The sequence below is a fragment of the Schistocerca gregaria genome, chromosome 1, assembly GCF_023897955.1.
Source record: "Schistocerca gregaria isolate iqSchGreg1 chromosome 1, iqSchGreg1.2, whole genome shotgun sequence".
NCBI classification, from domain to species: domain Eukaryota; kingdom Metazoa; phylum Arthropoda; class Insecta; order Orthoptera; family Acrididae; genus Schistocerca; species Schistocerca gregaria.
This window is the reverse complement of record NC_064920.1, coordinates 65,826,908-65,841,170: the sequence shown is the minus strand read 5'-3', so window position 1 is coordinate 65,841,170 and position 14,263 is coordinate 65,826,908. Positions and strand designations below refer to the sequence as shown.

General features: G+C 40.6%; 1 protein-coding gene across 5 annotated transcripts in view; it reads left to right on the top strand.

Moving 5' to 3' along the window:
* The window catches only part of LOC126329352 (phosphofurin acidic cluster sorting protein 2), a 668,535-nt gene that overhangs the window by 480,228 nt on the left and 174,044 nt on the right, over positions 1–14,263 (top strand). For all 5 annotated transcript variants that reach the window (XM_049996154.1, XM_049996187.1, XM_049996211.1 and 2 more), the window contains 2 exons: positions 11,891–12,016; positions 13,323–13,476. In XM_049996154.1, the coding sequence (XP_049852111.1) occupies positions 11,891–12,016; positions 13,323–13,476 (280 nt within the window). The remainder of the gene's footprint in view (positions 1–11,890; positions 12,017–13,322; positions 13,477–14,263) is intronic.

Genomic DNA, 14,263 nt, shown 5'->3' with positions numbered 1-14,263 from the left:
CGTGGCGGCGTTTGGCGGGTACGCCATATTGGCGACGTTCATTCGGGATTTTTAGTACTGTATGTGTTTGCGACTTTCGGGCTTTTCTTTCATTGGGCTACAAAATAAACAGATAGCATCACGTAGTAGCAGTAATTTCGTTGCTTATGTTTAGTAGAACTATTTGACAGCTTGCCCCGACATATGGCGGCTGTGGCGTATTGCGTCACGGCTTGGCCGCTTGGAGTAGTCTCTCCAGTTTAGTGTTGAGCTCACTGTTGAGACGCCATGATCGCAGTTCTGAAATCGTGTTTATGTTCCACTTCGTAACTCACTATCACGTCACTGGTTAAAGTCGACAGATGGTATCGAAAGGTCTCATTTATATGATTTGTAAAGATCTACTCACAGTTATTATTACTAATCCTAATAGTTATTTTTCCGTTTTATTTTCTTGAACTGCAAAATGCGAATGTAGTTTCACCGCCAGAGAAGCCTTATTCACAAACTTGCCAATTCCACCTAATTTTCCCGATCAGTGTGTTAAACAGTTCTTGAGTACACTGATGAACCAGGACGTGGTGACCATATGCCCAAGCGTGTTGGTTCGCCTTCGTAATGCAGTACAGGAGCGACCCCACGTCACACGGCACCACATGTCTACCCGCAGCTCACGCAGTTCTCGTAGATTACGGGCTGGTGGTTTCCGGGCGCCGAGTTGCCACCCGAAAGCGTCCCAGACTTGTTCCACTGGTGAGTGTAGACGTCAAGACATAAACACCAGTTTATGGGCCTCAAGTAACTGTTGCACGACTATAGCCTTCACACGGACGGTTATCCTGTTGGAAGACGCCATCGCCGTCGGCGAAGACGGCAGGCGTGAAGTGTTGCAGGTTCACCATAGTCCGCACCTCATCTTGCTGTCATTCTCCCTGCGACTCCCGTATCCCATGGAAGCGCAGGCGAACGTCCTTCATAGTATACCGGGTGAAAAGTATTTAAACCGAGAAACTCTGGGAGGTTGTAGGGGACATCAAAACAAATATTTTTCCTTAATGTTATATTTTTTCCATGAGGAGTATTTAAACCGGTAGAGGAAGATTTCTCTTGCGGTAAATTAATTAAACCAACAAACGCTTTTCTATTTTTTTATGACCAAGAGACAACACAAAATGCAACCCAATTTCAGTAGATTTTCAAAAATGCCTCCATTGACACGTAAACAGAGGTTACACCGTCGGATCATGTTCTGTCTGACACGAGCAAAAACCCCAGGAATATCCTGAATTGTTCCTGCTGCTGCGGGCAACCAGATCATCTTTTGATGCAACAGGAGTTGCGTAAACAAGGTTGCGCATCTCTCCTCACACAAAAAAGTTCAAAGGGGACATTTCTGGGGATCGAGCAGGCCATGGTACAGGACCACCTCTGCCAATCGACGTTTCTGGGAACCGTCTGTCCATGAATCGACTAACACGACGATTGAAATTTGCCGGCGCCCCGTCTTGTTGGAACCACATGCGTCGTCTTGTAGGGAGCGGTACGTCTTCCAGCAATTCTGGCAATGCTCTGGCGAGAAAATTGTAATAGTGCCTGCCATTTAATGGCCTAGGTAGCAGATACGGCCCAATTAAACAGTCCCCAACAACACCGAGCCACACATTAACGAAGAACCGCACTGATTGAAAGATCCCACTCCAGATGCTGCAAGACAGCTTCCTGAAATTGCAGCGTTCTTACCGTGCAACGGCGTCCCTGTCCAGGTAATCTGCTAAATGACGCGGTCTGACACAGACGTTGGTACACAGCAGCAAACGTTGTATCATGCGGGATACGGCGATTAGGATATTGTTGATAAACCCGCTGTGCAGCTCGTCCGTTGTGCGCTACATAGTACGCACCAACCATAGCAGTGTACTCACTCCAGGTGTATCGCTCCAATAGTAAGCAGAGACAATGCACTACTACACTGGTGGACAGCAGTTGCCTACAACTGAAGAGCAATATGCCCTCTAACAACTGAAGATCGTGATAAAGCCTCTAACAACTGAAGAGCGTAATACACCCTCCACCGGTTTGAATAATCTTCATAGGAAAAAATGTCATTAGGGAAAAATATTTGTTTTGATGTCTCCTACAACCTCCCAGAGTTTGTCGGTTTAAATACTTTTCACCCTGTATAATTGTCCCTATGACCTGCGTCCGACCGCGGTGCTCGTTTCGAGCAGTCTTGCGCCTGGGTAGTTGCGTGTCCGGAAACTACCGTTGTCCTGGTGTACAAAGAGACAAGATTCATCCTAAAGAGATGGCATGTTTCCATTGACGAACGGTCCAACCTCGATGACTCCGGACCCACAGCAATCATATTTGATGGTGTCGTTGGGTCAGCGCGTGATCACGCATAAGTTGCCCATTGCAAAGCCCATATTGAACAGTGTGCGCTTATGTCGCGAGATCTGTCGGATATTCTCCTAGCCTGCCTCAGAGTGGGCCAACGTCCAGCACTTTGTCGGCTGCTCGTTGTTTCTTCGTCCTTCAACGACTGGCCACACGTAGATGCTGACGGACATAGCATGCCGACAACCCACCAGCTTCTCCGTTTCCGAGATGCTCATTCTAGGCCATAACTATCTTTCCGATTGCCAAAATGGGTTAGCGGATTTCATTATTTGCGGCCTGTGCTCTCCCAAGAGTGATTCCGAGTCGGTCTCTTTCTCCGCTTACACATATTTCCTTCCCTTGCCACGACACTGGTGCAATTCTCCATTAAATTTCGGGCATGCAGGCGCGCAAATAAAACTTCTTCCACTGATATTTCGGCTGCGTATCGTCCTGCCATCCTCAGAGCGAGACGCAAGACTCTGAGAATGGCCGGACGATACGCAGCCCAAATACCAGTGGAAGAAATTGTATTTGCGCGGCTGCATGTCCGAAATTTAGTGGACTAATCATTACGCCGCGAAAAGTTGAAAATGCACAACTGGTGGAATTCATCTCGCAGCTGCCAGTGGTCGTAGTGTTTCGGCTCGTCAGCGCATCTTTCTATCTCAGCTTAAAAATCAAGTCTTCGACTTCACAAACGTATCTTGTGTTTAAGTTCTAGTTCAATTTACATATGTTTAATCCTGCTGTTATCTTTGCATCAGTACCACTTTTTAATATTTAAATGGTATTGCATCAACCTCGACTTCGTTTTTCTAATCATTCTAAATAATTAAAGCACAAATTTTTTTAAAAAAATTCTCTTCCTTGCTAAAATTTATTGCACTTGTGTTCCTCGGGTCAGTATGTCCCACGGGGCTTAAAAAATCACAGAATGCACAGATAACATCGTAGAGTTTTATTCCTGGATGTCTGAGGTGTACGCATAATGGTTTTTATGACAAAATATATATCTGATTCCTTATCGTTGAAATGTGTGAAAGTTATTGAACAATGCGATTAGCTGATTGCGTTCAACATATTATAGCGCATTATCGGTAACAGTTAAATTGTAATAGCTTTTGTGTGCATACGCAGTTCATGTATATAAAGCAGTAATTTGTGTGTGTCTATCGTGACAAAACGGTTTCTTTCGGATGAGCAATTGGTAGCATTTTAAATGCATCTGACAGCGAGGAGAATATTTCTGAAGAAGAAAATCACACCAGTAATGACAACATTCGTCCTTCATCAGACAGTTTCACGTATTGGTTCCTCCAATGATAATGTGAAAGCCATTCAAATGATTGTCTAAAGACAAAAAAATCACATGGAAACCTTTTCCGCGAACTGGGAGAGCATCTAGTGCAAACATTATTTTTCACCTTCTTTTGATTTTGTCAGCGACGCGTGCCATCCGTACGTCTGAGGAAAATTCGAACGCCTTTTTCTTACTGCAGCCTATTATTTACTTTTCAGACACGTTTCATCATTAATACAAGAGTCACATTCAGTTGATTTTTTTTTTTCGGTGTTCGGAGTTTGACAAAAGAACCAAGCAATTAATTTTTTTATCTATGTTAAAACTATGGTGTGAACCGTTACTTTTCTCTAAAATTAGAAAAATAAGAGCTGTTTCTTCGGAAATAATGCACGGAAGATTCCTCTTACACTAAATGCGAGCAAGGAAAAGGCATTTGAAATAATAAAACGAATATATATGATTTCCTTTCTTTTGCCCTTTTTAGAAGATACATCACTCAAGTTACATTCAGTGCCTCCTTGCAATGTAGCGCGAGAAGTTCATGGACTTACGTCACCGTTATCACTGAGTGGAGCAGAGTTTCTGAAATCGAGTAACAACATACCGCGTCCGACGAACTAAATTTGACAAGAAGTACCCAAAATTGATTGTATTTAAATCGGTTGTTAATGTCCGCTCAGTATTTTTAACTTTGATTACTACGATACCTAAATGGTAAGCTTATTTCATATATGTATGCGAAGTACATTGTTTTATCTTATTAAGATTAATACGAGTCAGAATTGCAGTAATTTAACCTGACCCAAAAAATACCTAAAAAGTATTTAATTATAAAAATTTATTTAACAAATGAAATGTTGTATAATCAGCCTTGCAAAAATTAAACAGCCATCATATTTATTGAAGACAAAAATTAGCTGTCACAATTTATTTTAATATTATTGTTTTAACTTTCCTCTCAATATAAGAAATTTAAATAATATTCACACTTCCAGAAAGGAAACTTCATGTTGAATCGTAATGAATGTAAAGTACAACGTAGTATGCATGCAGAAATTTATGCATCTTCATTAATTACTCGGGTATTTAGTCTTCTAAATTATTTCTTAATTCTGGCGAAACAAGCCCCTAGGTGGAGATAATTCAATGAATGCAGAAATGCCAAGGCAGGAAATAAGGGACTAATAAAATAGTTCTACCACTCGGTTAATGTTAATTACATGAATTTAAACTGAACTACATAATCGTCAATACAAAAATACCACAAAACAGTAAAATCCAGAAAACCCTAACCTGGGTTGGTCTCTCTTAAATATTTGGGTTTGTCTCTCATATGAGTGCAAACTTTTAGACTCAGCTTCTTGATGCTGCACCCTCATGATTAAATAAGAATACAAGTTGGTCACAGGGCCCGTTAGAGATCATTTTCCCGCATAAGGGGCGCATCATTTGCCCCCCCCCCCCACTCTCTTCCCCTTTTCCTCTCTGACAGTTTCGCTTTTATCAGTTTTCGCTAGTACCGATTGTGATGCGCACTGTATACAAATGTTGCGGCCGTTACTAATTGTGATACGTTCTGTAGAGAAATCTTACAGTTGTGGCAGACTTCGGCGTCCCTGTCAGTTTGCCACCCCAAGCGGGGCCATGTGTCGTTTGGGCCTTAAACCCGTCCTAGATAGCCAGAAATAAACTGAATGATGGAGAAAATCTTTGCGGATAACAACAAACATAACCAGCGAATAAGGCACATTAATATTCTTCAAACCAGAGGAAGTAAACTTCGAATAGGCCCGAGGTATTCCTGCCTATCGTACGAGGTGACTAAAAGGAGTTTCACACGTTTCGGCCTTTATGTGATGGTAGAGTTTGACCGCCATTCTTCAAAATTTCCCGAAGAGCGAACCAGTTGGGGTAGGGCGCCTTACAAGGTGCATCGCGTCCATCGTGCATTGAGATCTTTAGCCCACTTTCTCGTCGTCGCATTGATTGCAGTCCTGCCCATTCTTCATCTCTGCGAGGACACCTTCCTGCGTGTGTTTTCCACCATGCACTATGCCATTCATCTAGACGCATGCGGCGAACCTCACTTAAAGCGGTTGATTTGTAACGGCTTGGGACTGAACTCTGATGTTTCCAGTTCTCCTGGTTTGACACATTGCGCGGCTCTCTCCCCTCTCCTTCCACCGCTCCCCCTTCTATCCCCTTCTCCCACGCCTTTCTCACGCCTCTCCGCCCGTGGTAAGTGGTGAAGAAAAATTTTCAGATTCATTGTCCCAACATAGGGCTTGTGAGCACTATCTCAAATTTAACAAGGCACGAGGAATCATCCTGGTACCTACCAGAACTGATTGACAGGAATTACAGAATTCATGAATCAGAATCACTACATGGAGATTTGAGCACAAGTACTTGCAAATTATGTGAAAAGGATGTTATAGAATTAGGATCAGCTGGCTTAATAGTTGTTACACGATGACTTCCCTAATAAACTGATTTTGCTCGTCCTGTAGTATTTGAACTGTCTATGTGGGCTGTATGTCTTCTTTTACAAGTAGGTACTTTTATTGTACATGCTGCTAGCCACGAAAACAGTGAGTGTTACCAGAATTTCTTCAAAGCTGAACAAACTTAAGAGTTAGTACTACATAACAGAAAAATCATGTGGAATGACTCGAGTCCTGTCACCGTTGCATCTGATAGGATTTTTCTATTTCGGCATCGCACTATTGCACGACAAACCGAGGAAAAAAGGACGTATCGTGGATAAATCTTCAAATTCTTTGCAGCGTTGAAACTACATATTTGCGGAATGAGAAAGTATAACAACGAAATCCACCAAATACAGCTTGATAGCTTCGGAAACTGTGAAATCGAGACTGCGCTGTGCCATGGTCTAATGTATACAGTCGCGACACTCACTGCTGTGATAGTTGTTACCATTTGACAGTTCAAGTGACACTAGCGCGCCTAGCGGCCAGAAAGCTCGCACTCCTCTGACGGCAGATGCGACGTAAAAAATAATGTTTGTTTTTAATTCGTTTGTACGTAATTTACAAAATAGTAGTATATTTTTGCGTAATAAGTGTTTGGAAAAAAGCTAGAGACATAAATGATGGTGAAATGAAAGTAAACAGAGCACAGACTACTGGTATTGAATGAAGTGACGTAAGTTGCAACATATTCTTGAAGAAATAATTAAGAAGTAGCGTACAGTCGCACTTATTCCACTGAAAGTCAGAGAATACACACTGTATATCTCACATATGAAGTATATAGATGATCTTCCTTGTGAAAAAATGAAGCGACACATCTCGTTTCATTACGTTCTGCTTTGCAGGAAGCCTGCTTCCAAAAATACAATTTCAATCTTATTCTTTGTAGCATCAGGTTACATCAATAAAAAGCATGTCTGTTTTAAAACCTTATTATATCCTATTGATAAATTTAACGAAAATAAAATTAAATGAATGAGTCAGTCCTAACACTTTAGCAACCCAAATAAGCCAGCTTCATTACTTTTTTATTTCTTCTCTTACTCCTACAGACTAAGTCTTGATTCTTGAATTTAATAATGTAAAATTGCGTCACTTTCACAAACAATCTTATTAACAGCACCTTGGTCTCAGCACGGCACTGCGGTGGAAAATTGGGGATGTCCATCAACATGTTCACAAAGAAAGCACCACAATTACTTATATGAGCATATTCATCAAAAGTGGAAGTCATCTTAGTCTCACAATGAGTTAAAAATTCTTTGACATCTTCTGTGCAAATAAATAGGCTTCCAAAGTTGCCTTCATAACTTTGAAAATTACATTTGCATCTAAATCGTGGCTGCCATCTACAAGTACTGTCCTACATTTATAGCAGTTATGAATTGTAAGCAGTTTCTTTAATACATAACCAAACACGTATATCTCATGCTGTTTGCCTCTCCGAGGTCTGTTTGGACATTCACATTTGGTAGTCTGATCACTGAACTCCTGTCACTGATGTCAACAGTGGTGAAACAAGTAACTTGGGCGCTGCTTTCATATCCACTATTGTCTGACCCCATTTGATCCTCTCACAATTGAAGGTAGCTACACTGTGTGTGTTCATTAATTTGCTTAAAGCAGAATTACTGAACTCAGCACAAAACTGTCTTGGTGATGGGTTGCTACAGAAACGACCTTTATGCTTTATCACTGAGAAACGTTTTCCAGTGGATCTTGATTAGTTTTGCGTGTTAATAAATATAACTTGATTCCATCCAAAACATCATCAACAAACATGTTCAAAGCGCTTATGTTATCCAGAAGTCCTTTAACACACTTAATCCTAGATGAAAAATCTTTCCCATCAACATCCACAAATTTCTGTGGCTGTATCAATAGCTTCAGTGCCTTTAATATTTCCAAATGTCTTGATGCACATGTATTGCAGTTTCTTAAGGACACAGGCCCTTTAACACTATATGCATTAAATATGTCAAAAATATCGTGTACTTTTTGGCAAAAATCTACAGTAGCAGTAGCAGATGATATGGTGCCACAAGTAACAAGTGTCTCAATGCCTGCTGCTACTGTATGACTCAATACACGAACTGCAGTGCTTGTCCTCATTTTTGAAAATGCTGGCTGTTTGACAGCTCTTTTAGTGAGCGTGGGGCCAACTTATACTTCCTTTCATAATCACTTGAGTACAACTGACAAATGTCCTTCCATGAAGCAGTGCCAATCCATCCTTCATCTGTTGTGCGGATAATTTTATACTTGAATAAATTATTACGTAGGCTTTTCATCAAGTGTGGGGTATCATAAAAAAAGTAGATCTTACTCCCTTCGTGTACTAGGCATGAATTAACTGGTGTGATACCCAGTCTGTGCCTCCACTTCACAAAATTCGAGCTTTAGTCAGTCACACACGTTTTTACAACCAAACCAATCTCTGTGAGTTTTTTGACAACTTCAAAAAATATGCACATCAGATGGGTGGCTCCTACTGGTCCTTTGGAGAAATAATATACTAATGGCTGTTTAAAATTTGAGCAGATGCTGTTAATCATTCTAACTAATGCAGTATTGGCAACCACAGTTGTACGTATGAAACTCATATCTTCAAATCTAATAACACGATTCCTAGAGCTGTCATATATCAAATTTTCCATTAGTGACATCTCATCCATAGACAAATTAACAATTATATCAGTTTCTGGTAACTGCTGCACTTTCTGATTTAAAAAAATGAAATATGTTATTATTTATCCCACGATTTAATTGTATATCTTCCACATACTTTGTAAGGTACGTACTGATGGAAGACTAAAACAGTGTGATAAACTGTATGCCTTAGTGCTATAATACAACAAATTAAGTGCAGATAATTTAGTTTCATCTTTCCATCTCCCACCACGTTTTCCATTCAATGGTATACTGATTTGACTTATAAGTAAACCGAGAGCATCTTTTTTAAGTACTTGGTACCAGTACTTTTTAAAATGGGCTTGTCCTTTTGTACTTGTGTCCTGTGACGTTGCGGTTGCAGCTTATTCTTACGATGGGCACTTTCCTTTTCACGTAGTAATTTTGTACTAAGTGTAATGATTTGCACGTTTTTACATTTCACACGATTTTCCATCACGCGAATAATTTCACGGAATGTAAGCATTTCATCTTCAAAAGATGTCTGTGTTGCAGATTCCGTTGTTAGTGATTTTATGTATGTCTCTCGTGTAGGAACACCTGTGGTAGCTGTTTCTTCTGTGTCCGAAGACAGTTTTATTGTTTTGACTGTAACACCTCCACGTTTGTATGACAATTTTCTCTTCATCGACGCTAGTTGTCGCTTTTTCGGCACGTCAAATAACGTAGGAATTGCATTCCATACCAATGTCTTCTTTTCGCGCTCATGAACTGGTTTTACTCGAAATGTAATGCACAAAACTTCACATTATTGTGCAAATAAAGGACATCTTTTTGCAGTAGGTCCTGTCTTCTACTATTTATTAACCATTTCTTCATCCTAAAAAAGAAAAACAAATTCAGTAATTCAATAAAGTTTAGAAAAAAATCGTAAATAAATAGCGCTCTAATGTGATGTTTCATACTCTCAGGGCCCTTAGGAAACCTGAAGAATAACAAATGTGGTGTCGTCTTCCTATTATTACTGCAACTGATTGCGCTACATACGCTACCTTTCGTAAAAACTACGTTAAAAATGAATATAAACAATACTAACACATTTACTGAATACCAAATTCAGCAGCGTAGCTTCTCGACCGCTTGGGGCGCTGTTGTCGCGGTGTATAACAAAAATCAGCGAGTGTCGCGACTGTGGCTGTACGATGTGCTTTTGTCTGTTAACCTGGGCACAGGACACGTTATCTCCTCAGCCAGTCAGAACACAGAACGTGAGCACATTGTTCATCATGTAATCAGCCAATCGTGTCATCGTATTTTCAATGCACGAACACAAACGAGGAAAAAATTTTAAGAATTGAACACAAGTAAATGGTTAAAATGGCTCTAAGCACTAGGGGACTTAACATCTGAGGTGATCAGTCCCCTAGACTTGGAACTATTTAAACCTAATTAACCTAAGGACATCACGCACATCCATGCCCGAGGCAGGATTCGAACCTGCAACCGTAGCAACAGCGCGGTTCCGGACTGAAGCGACTACAACGGCTCGGTCACAGCGGCCGGCTGAAACACAAATAAAATAGATATTCCAATGTAATGTGCAAAATGCACAGTACGAAGCAAAGCTATACTGTCGCACACGTGTGATATCGAGGAAACCGAAAGCGCCTCTTTTCCAGAAAGGCACCGAACCGTCGCTACTCGTGCTAGCATTGTTCGAAAGAATTATTGCATTACAATTCCACTGGGCCGGTATGGTTTAGCTGTTTCAACAAAGAAAAAGTAGATGTAATATATTTCTTTCTGCCTACGGCAGTTTTGTACACTACAACGGCCCTTGTTGTCTTTATTTGTCCCAAATTTCACTTCCTCAACTCACAACCAGACTGTTGCATCCCAACCTAACCTAAACCTCTGGCTACGTCACGGACCAGTCGTTCATCACAACCAGCTTTTTTCCCCCCACATTTGTTTGCTTCGCCAGCTCAAGCGATGTGTGGTATTCCAATCTAACCTAGACTTCTGTCTACGCTACAGATCAGTCTGTCACCACAGCCAGACTTTTTCTGCCAATTAGTGCTGTGCTGATACGTCCCAGCCTAACAGCACAGTCAGAAATCGCGAGATATTCGGAAAATATAGCCGAAAACATTTTAACCACACTCCTGGAAACCGCGACCTATTCGTAGAATAACAGCCAAGTATTTGTAAAAACAAAGAATATAAAATTCACTGCTTCGTTCCGAGCAGATCACTACCCTCCTAGAATTTGCGATTGCAGTTGGTACGAATTTGTGGTTTCCGCCAACATTTTGAGCGGTACAGTAGTCAGTATAGGGTGTAAAATAGAACATTTTATATGTGACATACCACTGGAGATCTTGTGATTAACTAGTGCATAAACTGTAAATTGTGATTTTCTACGTCAAAGTCGTACAATATCCTCGATAATCGCGATACGGAGACCACGACGTATTCAGAATAAAACAGCCGTATTTTTCACTCAAACGAGATTAGCAAGGTTATTGCTTCATTCGCCTCAATTTAAAATGTCTTACATCCCAGTCTAACCACATCTCTGATGTCAAAAAGCAGAACCAAAATTATATATGAAGCCATTGTGTGTGGTGCAATTTGTGTGTGCGCGCGCGACGAAATAGTAACGTCATCGTTGGCTGAATAGATTACGTCTGCTATGGTCACTGTAATAGGCTAACTGGATAACGTGTCCAGTGCTCAGATTGCGTAACAAAAGCACATCATATAGCGCAATCTAGATATCACAGTTTCCCAAGCTATTGTGCCGTATATGGATGTTTTCGTATTTATACTCGCTTATTCCGCAAATATGCCCTTTCTGTCTTACAGCCACTGAAGACCTATCCAAGAGAGTCTTTATCTTCCCGATTTTTTGTCCTACAGTGCCTGGAATTGCGATACCGACATATAAAAATTTAATCAAGTTTTAATAGTTGACTATCTCCTTTTTGTTTACACAGAAATGAGAGAAATACACTTTTGAAACAGGTGTAAGATTAATATTTGTAGCTTCCAGCTGACTTGTTGGACCACATATTCATGTGCAAATTACTCTGTTTTTCAGTACCCACATTTCCTGAAGCAAGATGGGAACAAATTGCACGTTATGCTGCAGCGGCGGAAACGCTACAAAAACCGAACCATCTTGGGCTACAAAACTCTAGCAGAGGGCATCATCAATATGTCGCAGGTACCAAAACCACTGTTCACTATTGTTGCAGTAGAGCTGTTGAATACACCTAAAAAAAAAAAAAAAAAAAAAAACTGTAACGCAGGAAGTGACAAAGAATTGTGTGTGTGTGTGTGTGTGTGTGTGTGTGTGTGTGTGTGTGTGTGTGTACGAGGGGGCAGGGATCTTGGCATTAACCTACAGAAAACAAGGAAAAAATAAATTGGTATGGGGCTTTTCTAACTTCGTGTTTGACAATATGTAAGGATTTTATTACTAGTATTTCAGCAAAGGTGTGTCGATTAGTTTGTTGCATAAGGTTTATAATTTCTGCTTAGGAGAAAGGGACGGCGAAAATACTTTCATGTAAGTTTCTGGAACCATTACAGAACTTCCTCTAATAAGCATAAAGTGACAGCATGCATATACAATTTCGCTAACGTGCAAAACTAACAAGCACGTTAGAATGCGAGTCTGCAACCGCTATGTTCTGAGGAACCAAATGTTATGTCCTCATTGCTAGTAATAAATGGCTGGAAAGTGGCCAAAAGGATCTGTCGCTGTAGGAGTCTGGACCAAAGCAAAAGATTATTTGATACAAGTGCACTTTAAGTAAAGATATTTTACTCATTTTGTTGATGAAACACTGCAACACCATTGACGACTTGTGGCAGCCGTTTCTAGCTATAAGCGGAAACCCGACACGGGTGTACACTGAACTTCTGTATCCTGAATGTTTGCCGTTACAGCTTGCTATCAACAGCTCGATGTAACGTTCGCCATCAAGTAGCAACAATGAACTAATCTCGAACTAAAAGTAGGTGCCCGCCATTTATAACACCGTAGTGGGGGTTTTTCATTGGTCGGCGGCATGGAGGTTCTTCATTCGTCAGGTCATCCTGTTGGTGGACGCGTGCAGGAATTTTCAAGGCGTCAGCTCCGGCAGTGTCGATAAGCTACAATACTGCATAATGTTTCCTCATTGCTTAATTTTCTGCAAGTTTTCTTAACAGATGAGATCTCACATCCCGAAACTTTTATTCAAGGTTTGTTACATAGCAAAATTTGTTTGGGGTAATGACATTTTTTGTGGTGCAATTTGAGAGTGAAGGAATTCCGTGTTTCATCCGAAAGAAATGGAATATTATTATTTTCGTTATGTGACATATGTATGTAATAGTCTTCTCATTCGAACTTTGGAAGAGGAAAAACGAAACAAAAACAGCTGATCATTTTGAGGCACTAAAATATTTTAAATATTTTCATAGTGTTTTTTTTTTCTTTCTTAAAAGGACGATTGCCCCATTGTGTTCTTTCAATTCAATAGGTTTTGCAACGGCAAATGGACCTGGAACTCGATCTAGTGAGTGAAAGTAAGGACAAATCTGTCCTCAGCAGTATTGTTGCACGTGTTTCCGTGCAAGCAGTCTGCAGCCAACCTGTTGACCACGAGGATTCAGCTAAACATGCAGAGGCACCAGGTATACATGGAGAATCGTGTAATTTTGACAACTATTTTATTTTTACCGAGTTTAAACTTCTGATTTATTATAAGATAACATATTAGTGTACTAAAAAAAAAGGGAAACCTTTAAAATAATACCCTCTTGATCATGTAACACGATGTCTTTATTTATGCTGTTAGTGACATGTTTTGGATACTGCCATCATCAAATCGTGTAATTAAGATCAAAATGCCACAGCAGTAAAATATGTGTGTTACTGTACACATGTCAGGGGCCTTACCAATCATATGCCTACAGCAAGAGCCTCTTCCAATTTTCAGTACATTTTTTGTCCATTTGATATTAGTGTTCATCAGTAGCAACCCATATCTGGAAATGTAGTTCCTGATCTATAGCGTTTCAGTTCAGATGTGTAACACATTCATGTCTGCTGAAGGAAAGAGAAAAGTCTGAGTTGGTTGTCCTGGTATGCAATAGGATATACAGGATGACATGTACTACGTCAGGTGGTCACCTGATGTTACTTAATGTCTGCCTTGCTGTGAGGCCTATTCAATGACTATCATCTCCTGTACAGTAAATAGGGTTCAGTACACCTTTTTGGAATATGCTCCTTATGTATGGCAAAACTTGAGGTAACGGAACAGTTGGGAGTCGGCTGTATCACGAACATTTTCCATACAATAGTATGCCATCGCACAAAATTTTTGCCCAAGCCACGCAGCGACTCCAAGGAACAGGTACCTTCACTACAAACATGCAGGACTGTGGTGCTCCATGGCAATGCTACACACCCGAATTT